The sequence below is a fragment of the Protomyctophum bolini genome (assembly GCF_963924005.1).
Source record: "Protomyctophum bolini genome assembly, chromosome: 21".
Lineage (NCBI taxonomy): Eukaryota > Metazoa > Chordata > Actinopteri > Myctophiformes > Myctophidae > Protomyctophum > Protomyctophum bolini.
In genome coordinates this window covers 29,836,337-29,856,509 of record NC_137882.1, presented here as the reverse complement: position 1 = coordinate 29,856,509, position 20,173 = coordinate 29,836,337, and the positions used below count along the sequence as shown (strand labels likewise).

Genomic DNA, 20,173 nt, shown 5'->3' with positions numbered 1-20,173 from the left:
GCTCTTTGGCGCTCCCGATACAGGGCTCTATTCTCGGCGACGAGTCCCGTGAAATGTCTCGCAGCGTGCGGTTCTTTGTCGGCGATCGATCGCATATTTAAGAGAACCACGACGATTATTATGACAGCCGATTTCAAGAGGAAGACTTTGCAGTTTCTACAGTGTCTTACAGTGCCTGTAGCTGCCTTAAATAGGTACTTCGTTTTCTCGCTTGGAGAAAAGCTAATTGTTTCCCGCCCTCAAAAATCCCTCCAAGGCCTCTCTACTGAGCAGATGGAATCAAGGCTTTGTGGAGCTACAGTTACACATTGCACTCAGTTGGTGGCATTTGACGGCAGATATTATGACTTCCCCGTAGTTATGACTATAATCGGTTGTACATATTTCACGTGAGATCCAGCCAAACCGTTGAAGAAATCACAGATTGAGGCTGTTAACCTTTATGCTTTCATGAAAATGTGTGATGAGACAATTAAGGATTTATATGCAAAACCACAGAAATAAGCTATGTATATATTTAACCACATGAACCCCTATAGCAAATGCTATTCATGGGAATGTCACAGTAAATGGTGCATTTCAAAATGGTGCATTTATATAGCGCCTTTATCCAAGCTGCTTTACATAGATCGTTCATTACATTCACCCATTCACACACACATTCATACACTGATTGCGGCGGAAGCCATGCAAGGCACCAACCAGCACATCGGGAGCAATTTGGGGTTCAGTGTCTTGCCCAAGGACACTTCGACATGTAGACAGGAGGAGGCGGGATTCGAACCGCCGACCCATGGATCATCGGACGACCTGCTCTACCTCCTGAGCCACAGTCGCCCTCACAGTAGGGACACATAATACCACATAATAGATATATATATATATATTTGGTGAAAACACCCGAGCAAGTTGATGGGGCTCAACATGCTCAAAAGCAATTTGACGAGTCCTGATCTCGCAGATCTGCTATTTTCGCTATATTGACATACACCGCAGTTTATAGGGTTTTAGTGGATAAACAGTCATCGATAATGGATTGTAATAGCTTAATGGATATCTTTACTGAGAGTAAATATATATGAAGAATGGACAGACGATCGTGCAGGGCTAGAGAAGCTTAATGGGTGAATAACAGGCTGATAAAGATAAATGATCGACCTGTCGATAACCAATTACCAATCCACTGACCACCCATCTCCTGTCCTGCTTCTGTTGTCTGTGGAATATAGATCCCATCCATTTAGCTCCCGCTCCGCCAGTCAGAAAGAGCGGTATGCAGTTTTATATCTATAGAGCACCGAAGTCTGACTGACGTCAATAGCGCTAGAAGGCACCGAGTCCACGGATTTGTGTACTTTTTTATTTGTATATTATAATCCCCCATAGGGGTAATTCAGATCGCCTCATATAAGAACTGTGTGTGGAAAATAAACATGTCATCCCGGCCCTTTCACTCCTATTATGGATATGAAAGAACTGACTGAGAGAAAACGCCACTGCTGTTGAATTAAGTTCGCTAGAAACACAAACAGACTATCAAATATGAGTTACTGACTCTCATAAACTATTATACAGAGAAACTCCCCAACAATATCGCAGAGATTTGGACCACAATTCTTATATGAGAAGGTTTTAAGATGACACCAATGTTATTCTCTGTAGAGAAAAACTTCTGCGAACCCCTTGAGTGAGTGACGTCAGGACGTTGGCGCTCTGTAGAAAGACCACACAGACAGTCACACAGGGCTCATACTTAGTCACAATCACGGACCCCCTGGTGTCCCGATTCTGGGACAAACATCCGGTGTTTGTGTTCGACATGACGTTAACACAAACATTTAATGGGGAGAAGTCTGACTCACGGAGTCTTGGCAGTGCGGGCAAATTATGTAAAGCAGGAGAGTGAGATGTCACTCGAGTAGCAGCTTGTGACAAGGGATTTCCGATTTACAGTGCACAACGCACGCACACACACACACACACACACACACACACACACACACACACACACACACACACACACACACACACACACACACACACGTATGCGGTCTCAGAGCCACTACTATGGTATGAACCAGTGTTGATTTCGTAGACAAATATGACAAAAAAAAATCGTCGACTACCTTTTTTCACTGACGAAAACTAAATGGAAACTAAATTAAAACTAAGTTATGGTGACCAGTGGAAATATATATCCAGTATTAGTCATTGTACACTTGGTTGCATGCTGAAAATAGCTGATCTACACAAGCTGATCTACACAAGCTGATCTACACAAGCTGATCTACACAAGCTGATCTACACAGGCTGATCTACACAAGCTGATCTACACAAGCTGATCTACACAAGCTGATCTACACAAGCTTGTAGAGTGACTAAATACTAAATTTAAACTATTCAAGAGACTATGGCCCTCATTTATCAACGAGGTTGATACATTTCCGGCATTTATTATTCCTGGATTTCCTGCATGACCTTGAACGTGCGCCCGGCACCCGGTCACATACAGCAATATGCTGTATGTAATATACACGTACACATACTCTTCTTCATTGTCTGAAGGACAACAATAAGTTTCACTCGTACTGTATGTATAATATACATAAGTTTGTGTTCAATCTTATAGTATAAGATTGAACACAAACTTGAACCTTTTTAAGTGTCTGTGTACCCATGTGTGTGCGTGCGTGCACTTTTCAATGCATGGGGGGGGGCTGCAGGCCTGCGTGTGCTATTGTGTTATTTATTGACTGACTGGTTCAAGTGAAATCAATTGATTTACAGCCAAAACAAAGTCGGCTGGTGAATGGATTCTGAAGCCAAAATGGAGGGGAGAGAGAGAGAGAGCGAGAGAGAGAATGTAATATATTGAGTGAGTGACGGTGAGAGTGTGTGTGTGTTTATGCGTTAATGCAGCACACGGCTTATTAAAGGGCTTATTAGTGCGCTCCAGTGGGTCCTTCTTTCCCAAATTGCTTTGGAGAGAGACGAGCTCTTGACTTTGTGACTAATTCAGCTTTATTGCCACTCCACGTTATGATTGGATGGAAGGCAAAATAAGTCACAGGAGGACGCTTTCCTCCCCGCGCGGCGGGTTCGTCATCAACTTCATGAAAACGCCCGCCGTGTCAAGCCGCCTGCACTTTCTGAACTCGACTGATTGCCATGAAAATATTCACCACAACAACTTGAGCATAGCATTGAACGTGGTTTATCCCTCGCATCGCTTTGGTTGATTATTCTGTTGTGTTTCTATACTCAAATATGTTGTTCCAGCGACCACCAGAAGCAAAGATCTAAGCTGTTCTTTCTATAGCGTATAATACAGTATACATGCAGGACATCATGCCCCACACGTCGGGCGCCATTTATTCATGTAGCGGTTTCCACCATTATTTGAATCATAAAAAACCCTACAAAGGTCACTTTGTAGGGTAACCTACATGGTTTAACTCAGTCAAAATAATATACATGCAGTAGACTGTAAATTATTTCAACCCCACACAAAGTCACTCAAAGTCAATAAAAGCAACACAAAATCTGTTTTGTGCGTGCGTGCGCTATGCCATGCGTGCGTGCACTATGGCGTGCGTGTGTGTGTGTGTGTATATTGGCAGCCGCCGTTCTACAACACGGGCTCGGTCGACACCGAATTAACGTACAATGTTTTTATCAATGGAGCAGGGAAGCACTATACGGACTCGCAGCTCACGCTACACTAGCCTACTGCTACAGGGTATAAGGGACAAAACTCACGTCTTCTTCACACAGCTCCTAAAACACTCCCGCGCCTCTCTTCACACCGACAGTTCCATATCTGTGACGGGCTGGCTGGCTGGCTTCCGTGGAGCAAGCAGCCAACCAGCCCACGCAACTGGCGAACGCAACTGTCAGACAGCGTGTGTGTGTGTGTGTGTGTGTGTGTGTGTGGGTGCCGTCAGTGAATTAAATGATCGGCGTGCACACTCTCCGCTCACGTATCCTCCTGCAAAAGTCGCACCGGTGCGACCTCGTTTAAGGCCCTTGCCACACGGACGGCTCGCACAAGTTTGTAAACGATATAAAACTTTCCTTCGTCCATATTGCGGATATGTTAATTAATAATTATGCATGTAGTCCAGACGACAGCGGTAGAGCTCCGGACACCCAGAGAAAGCTGCGTGTATTGTAGGCTAAATGCATATTATGTGGCATTGTGGCATAATCATTCAGTATAGGCAGGCATGGGCATAATCAACTGTATAGCTGATGTTATTCTTTCTTTTCATTACAAATCATTACAATTTTAATGATTTGACACAGGCCTACTAATATTCTCATATGTCCTCTTCTGCCAGAAGTATGGGCTACAAAGTATACATGCAGCATGAGATTAATAGTTTGCAGATCTTAAAACTCACAACGAGGGGCGGCATGATATGCATTGTGAATTTATGAGTTTGACTTTGGAGATTGAATATATATTCGCTGGTGCGCAACACCCACTCTGAATGTCAGATAATTGCTCGTTTAGATTGATTCCACCTGTTGCACAGCACAGCGCTAAACATTGCACATATAGGCTATACAAAAGTATAAAAAAAGAGCAATTGGAAACAGTGAAAACAGGCTGTTTATAGAGGAATACGGACAGTAAACAATGTGTTTCTCCTACCTGGGGTCTCTCAATGCAAAGCCGTTTTGAAGTTACACAAGGAATGTTTAATTTCCACCCAAGATATTTAGTCGACTAAAACTAGACTAACACTAAGGCATTCCAGGTGACTACAATGTGACTGAAACTAAATGAATACTATATTCAAGAGACTATGACTAAAACTAAAATAAAAAACACGCTGCCAAAAACAACACTGCCGTGAGGGAATAATGCACAGTACTGTACCTCAGCTTTGATCTTGTTGTCTCCGAAGCACAGGTGCTGCAGGTAGGCCGCAGCGTTGGACTGCACGGATGGAAACTGATGCTGCAACATCTGGATCACCTCTGGTAGCTCTGGATCCCTCCATCCAAACTCCCTGAGGAACAACAAAATAAAGGTTCAACACAATTAAAGATAGGTTTTCTTGTGACCACCGGTCCCGTGCTCTGACTGACTTAAAAATAAGTTCAAATCATACAATGGAAATAAAGGTAATGGTTCGCACACACCAAGACTGATGGATCGAAGGCAAATGTTTCGGCTATCCAGCCCGATGACACGAAAATGTTTTGACTTCGATCCATCATGGAAGAATAAAAACTAAATTGCAGTCTTGGTGTGTCGCTCCATGAACACACAGCTGATTGCAACACAAACCTGCAACTCACTTAATATAACATCAGGACAACTCGCACAATAGTACACGCACAGATGCACACTGACACGCCGCATGTGAGTTTTAACGACAACTCAACACATTGCATTCCTCACACGTCACCTCAATCACCTCGTTGGTCCTGCTCCAATCAGATCAGCTGAGCTGATTGACAGAGTCCGTTTAAAAAGGACTCTTCCGGTTCAGGTCACCCACCCCCCCAAACCACCAGGATGGCCCTACTGTTATGTTATTATGCCTTCTAGTGCGTCTCCTCACAACTCTATATGGACCCAGTTGACCTCAAAGCTGAGACCCACTTCATAAAGTACCTGGGCTCATGGGTCAACTCAACCGAGCAAGATCTGAAAGTGAGGAAGGCATGGAGGGCTCCGAATGGCATGACCAGTGTATGGAACTCTTATCTCCCCCGACAAATCAAACTCAGCCTCTTCTACGCAACAGTGGAGTCTGTTCTCCTACACGGCAGTGAATGCTGGACCCTGAAGCCAACCCTGCAGAAGTCCCTCGACGGGTGCTACACCAGAATGCATGCGTGCAGTACTTAACATCAGCAAGACTGTACATGTTTCTAACAAGACTCTGTATGAGGGATTACCAAGGGTGAGCCAGACAATAGCAGCCAGGAGAATGAGACTATAGCATGACACTGCCAAAGGCATCAAGAGCTGCCAGCCAGCACACTGGTGCTCTGGGAACCAACACACGGGCGTCCCACGCTAACATATGTGGATGTACTCGAAAAAGATGCAGGAGCGCAAAGTACCAACAAACTGGCCAGATGTATGGAGACCCGGGATGACTGGAAACGACGATGGACTAGGACGACCTAGAGAGAGAGCTTGTAGATCTGCTTTTTTCTTTTTTTTTAATCGTGAAAATGTGGCGCACACACAAAAATATATTCTTTCAGAGCGAACGTTTTTAAGTCAAATCTTTGCTTCTGAGGGGTCCCTGGAACAACATATTTTGAGATGGGGGTCGGAGGCCAAATACATATAATTCTAGGGGGTCCTTGACGTGAGACAGTTTGAGAGCCACTCGACATGTCATGATTTAGTAGACATTTTGGAGAGTCGAGCTCAGGTCTTAAGCCCCTGCCAGTAAATCAGAGCGTTTTCACTAACCTTTGAAAAAAAATCATAGAATATAATCCTTCACAACGATCCACCCCCCCGGACGCTTTGAAAGACGCAGGAGAGTCTTATAGAGTGGGAAGTGTCTTAACCCATTCTCGACGGGAACCCCTTTTGGTGTTTTAAGCATTATTTTATACTTCAGCTATTGAAAAATAGCAGATCTATCTATTTTTCTTTTTAATCGTGAAAATGTGGCGCAAATATATTCTTTCACAGCAAACGTTTTTAACTAAAATCTTTGCTTCTGGGAGGGTTCCTGGAACAACATATTTTCAGCTGGGAGTCGGCAGCCAATTTCATATAATCTTTGGGGTCCTTGACATGAAATATTGAGCACCACTGATATAGAAACATAGGCCTATAGGTATTTCAGAAAACTGTCCGGATTTAAGACAAAAAAAATTTCCCCGACGTCAGTCCTAAATAGGTTAAAGCATTGCCACGCGTCACTTTGTGAGCTTATAAATCTGCTATTTCTGGCAAATCCCCCCCCCCACCACCATCACACAAAGCTTGCCCCACCCCATAGTAACCCTCTGATGACCCCCCTACAGGGCCTAGGATCCCGTATACGTGCACCCTGTCAAAGGTGTCTTTTCCACCAAAGGCGCGAGGCAGGAGAGCGTAATTGAAGGGCTGACGGCGCACACAGCGGCGGTGGGCCGTGTGACAGCGGGGCCCGTTCCGCGGCTTAAGCAGCAATCACTCTCGACGTGCATATAAGTGCACTAAGCATTCCTTCAGGTGGGGAGAGAATCTCTACTTGGACACATTAGAGCATGTAATGATGGCACATTATCTGACTGTAAATGTAACTGATATTATGAAGTGAAAAAATAAATGAAAGAAAAAAATATCTAGGCATAGGCCTATATATATAATTCTAGGCCTATATATACTGTATATATATAACATATACTGTTCAGGAGAGAAGAAAAACTTTCTTTTTTCAAAATGAGTTAATGGCACATACAGGCAAGACTCTTCACGTAATTATACTAGAGCATGTCTGAAATAAAATGGCAGAGCTGAAATTGACATGTAAATAATGAAATAAATGCTTAAGCATGTAGCTAGGTGTAATGTTATGACCACAGAAGTGAACCTTTCAAGCCTGTTTTCTCAACTCGCTGTTGTCAATTTGAAGCTATGATTCCCTGCTTTCATATTACATGACAAAGAAAAAATAAATGAATAAAATTGATTCCTAAGCCTCGGTCAGAAGTTCTCTACAGTATAGCTCAATGAAATTCACTCATCAAATCACTCATTTTTCATCCAATGTCTCACTTAAACATTTGAGCCCCTCTCTCTCTCTCTCTCTCTCCCTCCCTCTCTATCCCCCTCCCTCTCTCTCTCTCTCTCGTCCCCCCTCCCCCTCTCTCTCTCTCTCTCTCTCTCTCCCTCTCTCTCATAAATACAGAGAGAGAGAGGTGTCGTTTACAGAGATTTGAGTGTCAATTTGCCTCCTTTTCTCAGCCAGACAGCTCTTATATAATCCAATGGGCGAGAAGTGAACAACAGAGCAGTTCAATAACAGTACTTTAGTGTGAGAGGAGGTGAAGTCAACATCACAGTCGATATAAACCTCCCTATCGCTGTTACTGCTGCTGCTGCTGCTGCTGCTGCTGCTGCTGCTGCTGCTGCTGCTGCTGCGTGGAGCCCATGTATGTCCAGAATCAGTGGCGTGCACAGACATTTAGAGGGGCAGGTGCTCGAGTGGAAAAAAAAGGGCACCTTGTGCAGCGAGTGGAACCGGACGGTTGCCTTAATAGTGTGATATTTATAGATTGTGGGGCCTAAATAATATATTAGAAGCCTTTTATCAAGAATTGATCAATGTCACCATGGTTCACATATACTGTACAGTATACTGTAGACAAAAAAGGGCACATTTTGTCCAGAGGGAAAAGGTGCTCTAGCACCCCATAGTGTCTATATGTGTGCACGCCACTGTCCAAAAGCATTACTTTAAAGTAAACGGGAGGAAAAAAGAAACAACAATGTAATGTTTTTCAATGGATCCAAGGGTAGTTATTTTAGTCGCGAGCTGCTAATACCTGTAATTGGTTGCAACAGGTTAAATGCCACAAACGTGAATACGAGATAGATTCAATTTACATAGTCGTATATAGACGAGAAGACGAGATTCATCACTTTGCTATTTTCCGTTTTTGAACAAAGCTGTGACTGATTGGTGAGTTTCTGAGTCATCGTGATTGGAATATTGGTGTTTTCTGGAGACAGGATGGATATTATGGTCTTATAGCTCTCGCTTGTGTTGGCTCAATAGCCGTTGGCATTCAAGATAGCGACAAACAGGATGGCTTCATAGTAAAAAAACAATGGCCCGGTCACGTTGCACCCAAGGGCCAACTCCTTGACCACCAGGTAGACTAGACCTGTGTGCCCGTCAGCCACAGGCCTGCTTGGGAACGATGCAAGTTGGGAACCTATAGGATGCACTTTAATACGATTGAATTGATTTGTGTGCGTGTGTGTGTGTGTGTGTGTGTGTGTGTGTGTGCGTGAGTGCGCTTGTGTGACTTAATGTAATATGTTCTCATTCAACCTTTCACTTTAGTCTCTCTCTCTCTCTCCGTCCAGTTGCGTCCGAAATAACGGAACCTAACACTATATTGTTTTAGGAGATTTCTGGCATTCGTAGAAGGATATTCGGAGTGACTTTGACAATGTCGCTGCTGTAGAAATTGTAATCTCTCAAGGCCCCGCGCCAGGGCGTGTGTGTATACTGTCAAGATTTAAATGGTTGCAAACCGCACAGTTTTATTGGAATCTGTTGCCACTCGTCGCGTTGCTAATCATTGCCGTGGACGGGGCACATCAAGTGAAGCTGTCCAACACGATAGAAGTCGAAATAATCCCTTTTGGAACCAAATCAATGGCAGCAAGCGATCTGGTCGTTTCTGCCCTCTCAATAACCCCCCGTGCCTCTTCAGCGCTCGGAAAAAAGCACAAAAAAGTGGCGCGTCGCTTTTCCTGAATCCATAACCCATTCAGACCCGAGGACGATTCTACAGATGGCTTCTAAATCATGACAGTTTTCTGGGAAAAAAACCCCTATGTTTCTGTGTCAGTGGTTCTCAAACATTTTCATGTCAAGGACCTCCAGAATTATCTGTATTTGGCCGCCGACCCCCATCTGAAAATAGGTAGTTCAAGGGACCCCTCCAGACGCAAAGATTTGAGTTAAAAACGTCCGCTCTGAAAGAAAATATATATTCAAAGATTTGCGCCACATCTTCACGATTTTTCACAAAGAAAGTGCAGATCTCCAAGCTCGTAGCGTGGCACCGAGGTTGTAGATCTGCTATTTTTCAATAGATAAAGTATAACAAAACGCTTTATAAAACACCCAAAAGGGGTTCCCGCCCAGCGTGGGATATAAAAGCCTCCCCTGTCTGATGTGATCTGATCTGAGCGGTGGATAAACTGACAGGCCAGAGAGACGACTCTCTCTCTCTCTCATCGTTTGTGTCCAACGGAGCGAATCCGGAGCGAAGCGTCCCGCTGAAGAGCAGCGCGGAGCAACGGGTTCACGCTTAACCCATTCTGGGCGGGAACCGCTTTTGGTGTTAGCATTGTGTTATGCTTTAGCTATTTAAAAATAGCAGATCTACAAGCTCATAGCGCGCCACCGAGTGGCGAAGAACGACTGACATAGAAACATAGCTTTTTCAGAAAACTGTCAGGATGTAGAAGACATTTTTAGAATCTGATCTCAGGTCAGAATGGAAAACTGTCAGGACTCAGGATGTAGAAGACATTTTTAGAATCTGATCTCAGGTCAGAATGGAAAAGAAATGTAGAAGACATTTTTAGAATCTGATCTCGGGTCAGAATGGAAAACTGTCAGGATGTAGAAGACATTTTTAGAATCTGATCTCAGGTCAGAATGGAAAACTGTCAGCATGTAGAAGACATTTTTTAGAATCTGATCTCAGGTCAGAATGGAAAACTGTCAGGATGTAGAAGACATTTTTATAATCTGATCTCAGGTCAGAATGGGTTAAGAGGAGTAAACAACACGGACCACTCAGAGATAAACGCATCTCTCCACCGTGTAGACAGACCTCTATCTGACCCGAGGAGGAGTGTTCCTTCACTCTGATGGAGGGAGGGAGGGAGGGGGGGGGGGGGGGGGGATGGATGGATGGAGATGGAGAGAGACGGAGGGATATAGACAGATATAGAGGGAGGGAGAGATGAATGGATAGATGGATGGATGGATGGAGGGAGGGAGGGATGGATGGATGCATGGATGGAGGGAGGGAGGGAGGGATGGAGGGAGGGAGGGATGGAGGGAGAGATGGATGGATGGATGGAGGGAGGGAGGGATGGAGGGAGGGAGGGATGGAGGGAGAGATGGATGGATGGATGGAGGGAGGGAGGGAGGGAGGGAGGGAGGGAGGGAGGGAGGAAGGGAGGGATGAATGAATGGATGGATAGATGGATGGAGGGAGGAAGAGAGGGAGGGATGGATGGAGGGATGGATGGAGGGAGGGATGGAGGGATGGATGGATGGATAGATGGATAGATGGATGGAGAGAGGGAGGGAGGGAGAGAGGGAGGGAGGGAGGGATGGATGGATAGATGGATATATGGATGGAGAGAGGGAGGGATGGAGAGAGAGAGGGAGGGAGGGATGGATAGATGGATGGAGAGAGGGAGGGAGGGATGGATAGATGGATGGAGAGAGGGAGGGAGGGATGGATGGATAGATGAATAGATGGATGGAGAGAGGGAGGGAGGGATGGATAGATGGATGGAGAGAGGGAGGGAGGGATGGATGGATAGATGAATAGATGGATGGAGAGAGGGATGGATGGATAGATGGATAGATGGATGGAGAGAGGGAGGGAGGGATAGATGGATAGATGGATGGAGAGAGGGAGGGAGGGATAGATGGATAGATGGATGGAGAGAGGGAGGGAGGGATGGATGGATAGATGGATGGAGAGAGGGAGGGATGGATAGATGGATGGAGAGAGGGAGGGAGGGATAGATGGATAGATGGATAGATGGATGGATGGAGAGATGGAGGGATGGAGGGAGGGAGGGAGGGAGGGAGGGAGGGATGGAGAGAGGGAGGGAGGGAGGGATGGATAGATGGATAGATGGATGGATAGAGGGAGGGATGGAGGGATGGATGGAGGGAGGGAGGGATGGATGGATAGATGGATGGAGAGAGGGAGGGAGGGAGGGATGGAGGCGGAGAAGGAAGAGACATCTGTGTGGAGAGAGCTAGAGGTCCCCAAGGCATTTAGGGGATTTAAGAGGACAGACTCTCAAACAAACAGTCCTTAAATCACCCAGCCAGATACTATCGTCTGCGTGCAGGCGTGTGGGCGTGCGTGCATGCATGCATGCACGCACGCACGCATGCACGCACGTATGCACGCATGCGTGCGTGCGCATACAAGTTTACGAGCATGTTTGTGTGCAATGTACGTGAGCACACAATATGTCATGTGTTTCTGTGTGTGTATATTGTTTGCAGATGCGTGTGCGTGACACGCGTGTGTGTGCGTGCCTGCCTGTGCGTGCGTGAGTGCGTGCGTGCATGTGCCATCCATCGCCTGCAGCCTCTCAGCTCTGTCAGGGCAGTTAATAGAAAACAGAGTGATCTGCTGATAAGATAAGCATCACAGAACCCCATTAATTAAAACCCTATAGCAGAGAGAGAGAGAGAGAGAGAGAGAGAGAGAGAGAGAGAGAGAGAGAGACAGAGAGAGAGAGACTATGCAGTATGCGGACTATACCTTGCGCAGGTACTTTTTGCACCATCATGTCTAAGCTCCTCCACATACAGCATACCTGCTGCTGTATATACTGTATGGTAATGCCTTGCCGCTCCCTTTCCACCCGTGTACTGTCATTATGCTGTATACGTGACATGTTAGATTGTCTTCTGATGTTTGACTTGTTTTTCTTTTTCTTTGCTCTCCTATATTTTATGTCTGATTTCATGATACTTCCATGAGGTCAGACAGAAACCATACCTGGTGCCACGTTTAGATGCCTCAATACAAAGTCGTATATATATAGTGCATATACATTGAAACACCTGTCATCTTTTATATTCCTAAACCGGTCATCTTTCTCTGAGATTGTTTTTTATGTTCACGAGCTGGTGCAGCTTATACTCTCGTGGACCGCAAAGCATTCCATGGAACTTCCATGACGCGTCCTTCTTAAATGAGTTATTGGTTTGTGCTGGCATGTCGCAGGGAGTGGTCGCACCACTTAAAAATACAAATATATATATATTCCTGTAGTGAGATCTATAATAAATCCTATATTAAAATAGCCTAGAGGGTGGGGTAGAGGACCGACCATGGACCACGGACCGCGGGCACAAACGTATAACATACGGTCCGGCGAGGGTTCAGACGAATGGAAGACGTGTGGCTTTACACCGTTTTCATTTCGACCTCTTGAGAGTGTTCCCGTGAAACCAAAACGGTCCATTCTCGGGTTAAACACGAGTTTAACTCACTGAGGATTCGGACAGTATAGTGTAGTGTGCTATACAGGAGAACAGCACTGCAGTGTACTGTAGGACCACGGGTCAGAGACATGATGAATGATGTTCAGGGAGGGTGAGGACATCTTTCTGTGTCACTGGCATGGCCGAGATCAGGGAAGTGTGACCACGCAACACTGAGGACCAAGCGGAGCTATAGGGAGAGAGGAGAGAGGGAGGGAGGGATGGAGTGATGAATGGAGGGAGAGAGAGAGAGGGAGGGATGGAGTGATGAATGGAGGGAGGTAGAGAAGGAGGGATGGAACGGAGCGAAGGATGAAAAGGACATAATGGAGTGAGGGAGGAGGGGGAGGGAAGAGAGGGGAGACGCATGGGGAGAGACACCAAAGAACTGGGACAGGGAAAACACAAACGTGCGCACGCACGCACACACACACACACACAGGGGGAAGGAGAAGTCCGCATGAGATGTACGAATGGAGCACAGGGGCTCATCAAAGTGCTCTTTATACTGTCTGCCTTATAGGACCCTATACCTATGGGCCCTATACCGCTGGCCCCAGGCCCCGCCTTGCCTTACTAATAAGCACACATTTTACGCAATATACCCGGCCCGAAAACGTCAATTAAAAAAATTATAGACGGGAACCCCTTTTGGTGTTTTAACTAAGCATTATGTTATACTTTATAGCTATTGAAAAACAGCAGATCTACAAAGCTCATAGCGCGCCACCAAGTGCGGCACAAATCTTTGAATATATATATTCTTTCAGAGCAAACTTCTTTTTTATTTCGACGTCAGGCCTAAATGGGTTAAAAAATATGCTATTTAACATCTCCCGCAATTGTCATTTAATCCACCCAAAACATACTTTTGGTATAGGCGAAATACTATCGCTGTATAAAACCCCGTTATGACCTGTTGTTTCAGTGCGGCTTCTCTCTATCAGGGCGTCTTAATACACTGCTTTCATTGGCTACAGGGCTCTTTGCAGTGGAGTCATCAGCCCTCATGGCGGTCCCCCCACAATGCACGGCGAACACGGAGACAGACAGCTCCACACAGGAAGAAGTAGTCTCGCCTGCCGGTCTCGGTCGCCTTTAATCCGATTGGACAGCACGGCCCTGTCATCACGTCTCGTAAACTGATTGGTGGGCTGGGCTCGGCGCTTGGACACATAACGGGGGGGCTCCGGCGGCGGCCCCGCATACCGAAGCAGATGCTGATTAACCGGGGCGGCATCAATCTTCATTCTTCAGCAAGCGAGCGCTCTCTCTCTGTGTGTGTGTGTGTGTGCGAGCGTGGGAGGTTGACGGTGGCAAGTCGAGAGACAAGGCGCGAGAGAGAGAGAGAGAGAGAGAGAGAGAGAGAGAGAGAGAGAGAGAGAGAGACATTATGGGTGAATGAAGAGCGTGAACGCCTGAGCGAGAGAGAGAGAGAACATGAATACTCTATATCGTATGACAGGGCTTTACGCACCGAAAAAACAGCCCGATCTATAAGCACACGACGCATCTCACGGGATCACAGTTGAGAGCTTACAGATCGGCTATTCTCGGCATGCACGCAACGCCACCGTACGGCACAGCACTGTTCGGAGTGAAGGACACATGGGGGGGGGGGGGGGGGGAGAGAGAGAGAGAGATATGCAATTTTTGTAATTTACTGCCTCGGCGAGCAAATTTCTCCCCTTATGTCGGGAGGAGCTGTGCGGAATGAGACTTTCTGACAGAGAGGTGAATGGAGCACTTTCCACATATTGCCTATTAAATCATCCCAGCATCCCACAATCCTCCCTCTCTCTCTCTCCCTCTCATGTGTCCTTCATTCCCGAACAGTAATCCGAGCAGATCTAAAAGCTCACAAAGTACCGCGCTGCGACGCATTGACAGCTTGTAGATCAGCTATTTTCGGGGGCACAACCCAGCAATCTTTATATACTGGAGATGCGGTGTGTATACGACATGGATTTAGAAACAAATCTGTTCAACGCCAAAATACTGTTCATATAATAGTGTTCAGGAGACTTCGGAGAAAAAACAAATTCTCCTGAATGCTGCCTTATTCCGGTATGGCATGGAAAAAGGAGTGGCATTTTGCATTTCTTTCACCGTGTAGTGAATGCTGCATTGGCGGTCTGGAGAGGGCTGTTGTTTTACAGACGGGTAAAAGGGCAGGGGCTGAAGCCCCCTTTTGATGTCTATGTGTGCACGTCCCTCCCTGCACAAGCTGGTGCGTAACAGCGCCCCCTTTAGATGAGAGAACGGCGTTCAACTTCATGGGGAGACACTCCAATGGCGGCTCTCTGTGCGACTATATCAAGGTCGGCTATATATGAGGAGCCGAATAGTTACAAAGTCCTGGGCCGGAAGTTGACAGAATGATTTTAGATAGTTTTTTTAGTAATAGTATAGAACATAAACACTACCAAGAGACTGTGTAGTTGTCACTGTACAATACCTCGAAACAGTTGTCACGCCCCGAAATTGCTGATATTTGTGGTGACGGTGTTGCATAAAGTTTTTTTAATTTAGAGAAAATAATTGATACATTTTGATGTCATGATTTTTGAATACTGGATTTGTGGTTCACTTAAAGACAAATAAATTGCGTACTTTTCCCCACCACTGGTGGGTGAATAAAAGTCCGCGATGTGCAGTTTATTATAGCGCGGGGAACAACATCTGAGGTGAAGTCAATAGCAAAGCAGACTCCCGCAATTACACAGATAAACACAGGTCAGTATCTGAGTGAATTCAAGTGCAAGCGAAGATGCAAGAACACATCGACTCATAATGGAGTGCTGGGACCGCTTTAATTACCAAGTGGACCTTGTTTCAAGACGCTGCTGTTGATGTGCATGCAGGGGCCATAGTCAATATTATCGTTTTAGCATTATCCTTTTGTCCTATGATCCTTTATAGCGTTTGTTGTGATTAAAATAAATAAATGAACTAGAATCGTTATCTCTGACAATTGTTTATGTATGTTGCTTGGTGGGCCTGTAGGTTAAATTTGACATGAAATAGTTTGAGAACTGCTGAAACTGACCTTTTTGTAGAGTCTGGTCTTTGTCCTAATTGAGTTAAAGGTAACATTAGTGTGCAGGGTGAAGGAAAACGCCTGCACACACCTCCACAATTAGCTGAACGCACAGGATGAGAGACCTAATCCAATAAAGCATTAAGCTAGCTGATGGACAGGTGCTCATTTACACGCACGCGTCGCACGCACACACGCTGCAAAAAGGAACAGAGCAAGCAAATATGCATGAATGCAGAGGGCACACACACAAACACATTCACAAATTTGATATGTGTACACACACGCTGCAAAAAGAGACAGTGCAAGCATGTGTGTATACTGTAAATGCACATGTGCACGCACGCACGCACACACACACACACACACACACACACACGCACACGCACACACACACACACACACACACACACACACACACACACACACACACACGCACACGCACACACACAGAGACATTTACTGTATTCACGAGCAGACATTATCGCAAATTTGCTGATGTGTACTTTCCAGGCCGTTGGCACTATTCCCCCGTCCCACAGTGCAATTACTGGGCTGTTTACACAAGCAAACAAAGAGCCCGTATCGTATGAAACAAGCACGCCCATGCAGTCAGACGTTCATTATGCCTCCGCGCCGACGGAAAACGCTAAAGGTGACCTGCTCCATTTTACCGTATCTCCATAACACCCCCCCATTAAGAACGCATTGTGCTCACCTCGCCGGAAGCCAGGAAAGAGGCTGCGGTCTTATACTTAAACTGTTACAAGTTGCATTTTTCTATTGCGCATTATACAAAGCATACACAGTATATTATACAAAGCACGTACAGTGTGTTATACAAAGCATGTATACAGTATTGCTCTGGTCCATATAAGCTCTAATGCCATAATTGCATTGGGAGCTATGCTACCTTCGTCTTCCTGCGCTCTCGCATGACACACAGAGCAGCCTCTCGACTGTACAGCGAAAAATAAAAATAACGTTTTCTCACCAATATACAATACAATAGAGAACTGAAGTCTGACGTCAATATCGGTATAGAGGACGCAAATCCATGGGTTCATTTACTTTTCATTTGCATTGTAAACCCCATAGGGGGATTTTTAGATTGCCTCATATAATAACTCAAACTGTGTTTGAAAAATAAACAAATCATCCAGGCGGCAGGCCGCTTCACTCACACAGAATTAGAGCTTATTTGAAGTAAGGAAAATAAGCAAGTGCTGCTACCCCATTGTAGATTATTCCGACAGTGTCTATCAGAACACCACAGAAGCCATTCTCAAACCTCTTAATGTATTAAATAACTCACTATGTCGTATTTGTACTGAGGTGCCCATACCAAACGCGCCACTGTTCCTTATGCAGTTCACTTGACTGGCTGCAGCCTAATAAGGCAAGAAGACAACTTCACTGGTACCACTTAATCTTTAAATGTGTGCACTTCCAACTGCCCTCCATACCTGAAACAGTCACTGGTACTAGAGGATATTCCCAGAAGAATATCCTCTGAGTCCGGACGCAGGTCATATTGCATTACAAATACAAAGCTCCATTTGACTTGGAACAATATTCCTCTTTCTCTCAGATATTCACACCTCAAAACAACCTGTTACTACTAACACTGCCCGCACTGCTGTTTACTTCTGACCCCTGTTTCAAGTCACTGTGATGTACTCTCAATACATGCTTGTCCAGAGAGAATTGGGGGGATGGGGGTTGTGGGTGGGAGAGGAAGAGCAAGCTAACTGTATCTGTACATTGTCTGTATTGTCTATTGTGCAACTGCACTGTACTGTATGTAATGTTTTTCCCTGTATACGGGACCCCCCTCTAAAATGAGATGCTGCATCTCAAGGGGCTATCCTTTCAATAACATTCTGAGCAAAAAAATCATAACCATATGAGTGAAAAGGCCGGGATGATCGGTTTATTTTTCAATGCAAATAATGGGGATTTCAATGCAAATAAAAAGCACACAAACCTGTGGACTGACAGTGACGTCAGGACCAATATAAGGCAACATGTTCCAAATGTTATCATACTTTAAGTAGCATGTGACATGTCAACCTAGGGTGTTTTAATGATTCTGAATCCATTCCAAGCATTAGTTTTGCACGAAAAACACTCCTTGGCCTAAATCCGGCGATAGCCATGTGTGCAGATATACACGCTCGTAGATCGGCTATTTTTCTTTTATTGTGAAAATGTGAGCAAATCTTTGGATATATATTCTTTCACGGTAAACATTTTTAGCTCAAATCTGAGAGGTCCCTAAAACAACATATTTTGAGATGGGGGGTCGGCGGGCCAAATACATATCATTCTGGGAGTCCTCGACATGAAGTATAGTTTGAGAACCACTGATAAGAACAGAAAAGTCATGATTTAAGATTTCAGAAGACATTTTGTAGAATTTGGCCTCAGGCCTTGGTAATGGGTTAACCCATTCTGAACGGGAACCCGTTTTGGTGTTTAGCGTCATGTCATGTTTTAGCTATTGAAAAATAGCAGATCTACAAGCTCATAGCGCGCCACCGAGTGGCGCGCTACGAGCTTGTAGGTCTGCTATTTTTGAAAAATCGAAGAACGACTGACATTTTTTTAGAATCTGATCTCAGGTCAGAATGGGTTGATCAGATCAGTGTGTGTCCAGTGGAAACCTCGTATGAATCTGATCTCAGGTCAGAATGGGTTGATCAGATCAGTGTGTGTCCAGTGGAAACCTCGTATGAATCTGATCTCAGGTCAGAATGGGTTAAAGGCACGGTGCAGTTTACTTAGTTCCCGTAGCTGTAAAAGAGCCGTATAGAGAGCGAGAGGCCTCAGTGGGAATTGAACCCGAGGCCGAGACCTCTTCAGACCTCGCAAAGTGGCTAATCAATTATTGTTTTCCTTATATACGTAGGTTGTTAATGGAATGGTCACATAATTATGCCAATTATGAAAATTGCTCAACATTATGCAAGTTAGCATCCAGCTAGATTCTAAATGCTGGGGACTCAACATTTCTAACAAACATTTTAGGGTACTCAAAATGCCGGGGGTTCACATTCTGGCAAGTGGGACTAATGGAGTCTGTTGAAGCTGCCCTGCATTAGGGCCAAAGAGAGAGGTGGTGCGTCGGTGGGAATTGAACCCCAGACCTCTTCAGTGGCGTGGGCGACTGGTTGATTTACCTCAAACACCTCACAATGCAACCTAAAAATAACCTATGTTTCTGTGTCAGTGATGCTCAAACCTTTTCATGTCAAGGACCTCAAATATTACCGGTATGTGCATTTGGCTGCCGGACCCTCAAATGAAAATATGTTGTTCCAGGGACCCCCCTCCCCCGCCCCCAGAAGCAAAGATTTGAGTTAAAGGTAGAGTAAGTGATTTCACTCAAAAAACCGTAGGTTTCGTTCTTGGCTGTGGGACCTAAGCCTTCGTCCAATCAGGATAGAGAGTCAAAAACGAAACCTACGGTTTTTTGACCCCCAGGGGTTAACTGGGGACAGGGAGGAACTCCTTATATGGTCAGCACACTCTATAGTAGAAAGGATTATCACAACAAAACAAAAAATAAGTGATATTTGAATTAAGTGAAATCACTTACTCTACCTTTAAAAACATTCTCTGTTAAAGCATATATATTCAAAGATTTGCGCTACATTTTCACGTTTTTTCCAAAAAAAATAGCAGAATTAAAAGATCTATATGAGCTTGTATGTATATGCTATTTTTCAACAGCTAAAAGGTAAAAATAGTGGGCTAAGCGACACAGATGCGTTCCCGTCCGAAAAGGGGTTAAGTTAAAGTATTAAGCGAGCCTTCAACAACACTGCAGACAGACACCAGCGCTCTGCAGTGGGAGGACTATTGATGTTCAATGAACACCTAGAACATCCCAGAAAGCTCTCTTTGGCAGACTATATACACAGTAAACATGACATGCGTCAAGCCAGTGTTGTTTTTGGCAGCACATTTCTATTTTAGTCTAGTCATAGTTTCTGGAATTAAACGTAATTTAGTTGCTGGACCTGCATGTTGAGAACCCCACCGGCCCAGTGCATACTGTGCCTAGAACTGTGTGTGTGTGAAATTACTAAGCCATGAGGCTGGTGGATGGATGGATGGGTGGGTGGGTTGTATGGCATGCTGGGAAATGATGTTCCCCTTG

At 45.1% G+C, this 20,173-nt stretch overlaps 1 protein-coding gene across 1 annotated transcript in view; it reads right to left on the bottom strand.

Annotated features, from left to right (window-relative positions):
- The window catches only part of LOC308336688 (catenin delta-2-like), a gene marked incomplete at both ends in the record, with an annotated part of 436,833 nt that overhangs the window by 184,044 nt on the left and 232,616 nt on the right, over positions 1–20,173 (bottom strand). Inside the window, one exon of the mRNA XM_080794186.1 lies at positions 4,886–5,018. Coding sequence (XP_080650312.1) covers positions 4,886–5,018 — 133 coding nt within the window. The remainder of the gene's footprint in view (positions 1–4,885; positions 5,019–20,173) is intronic.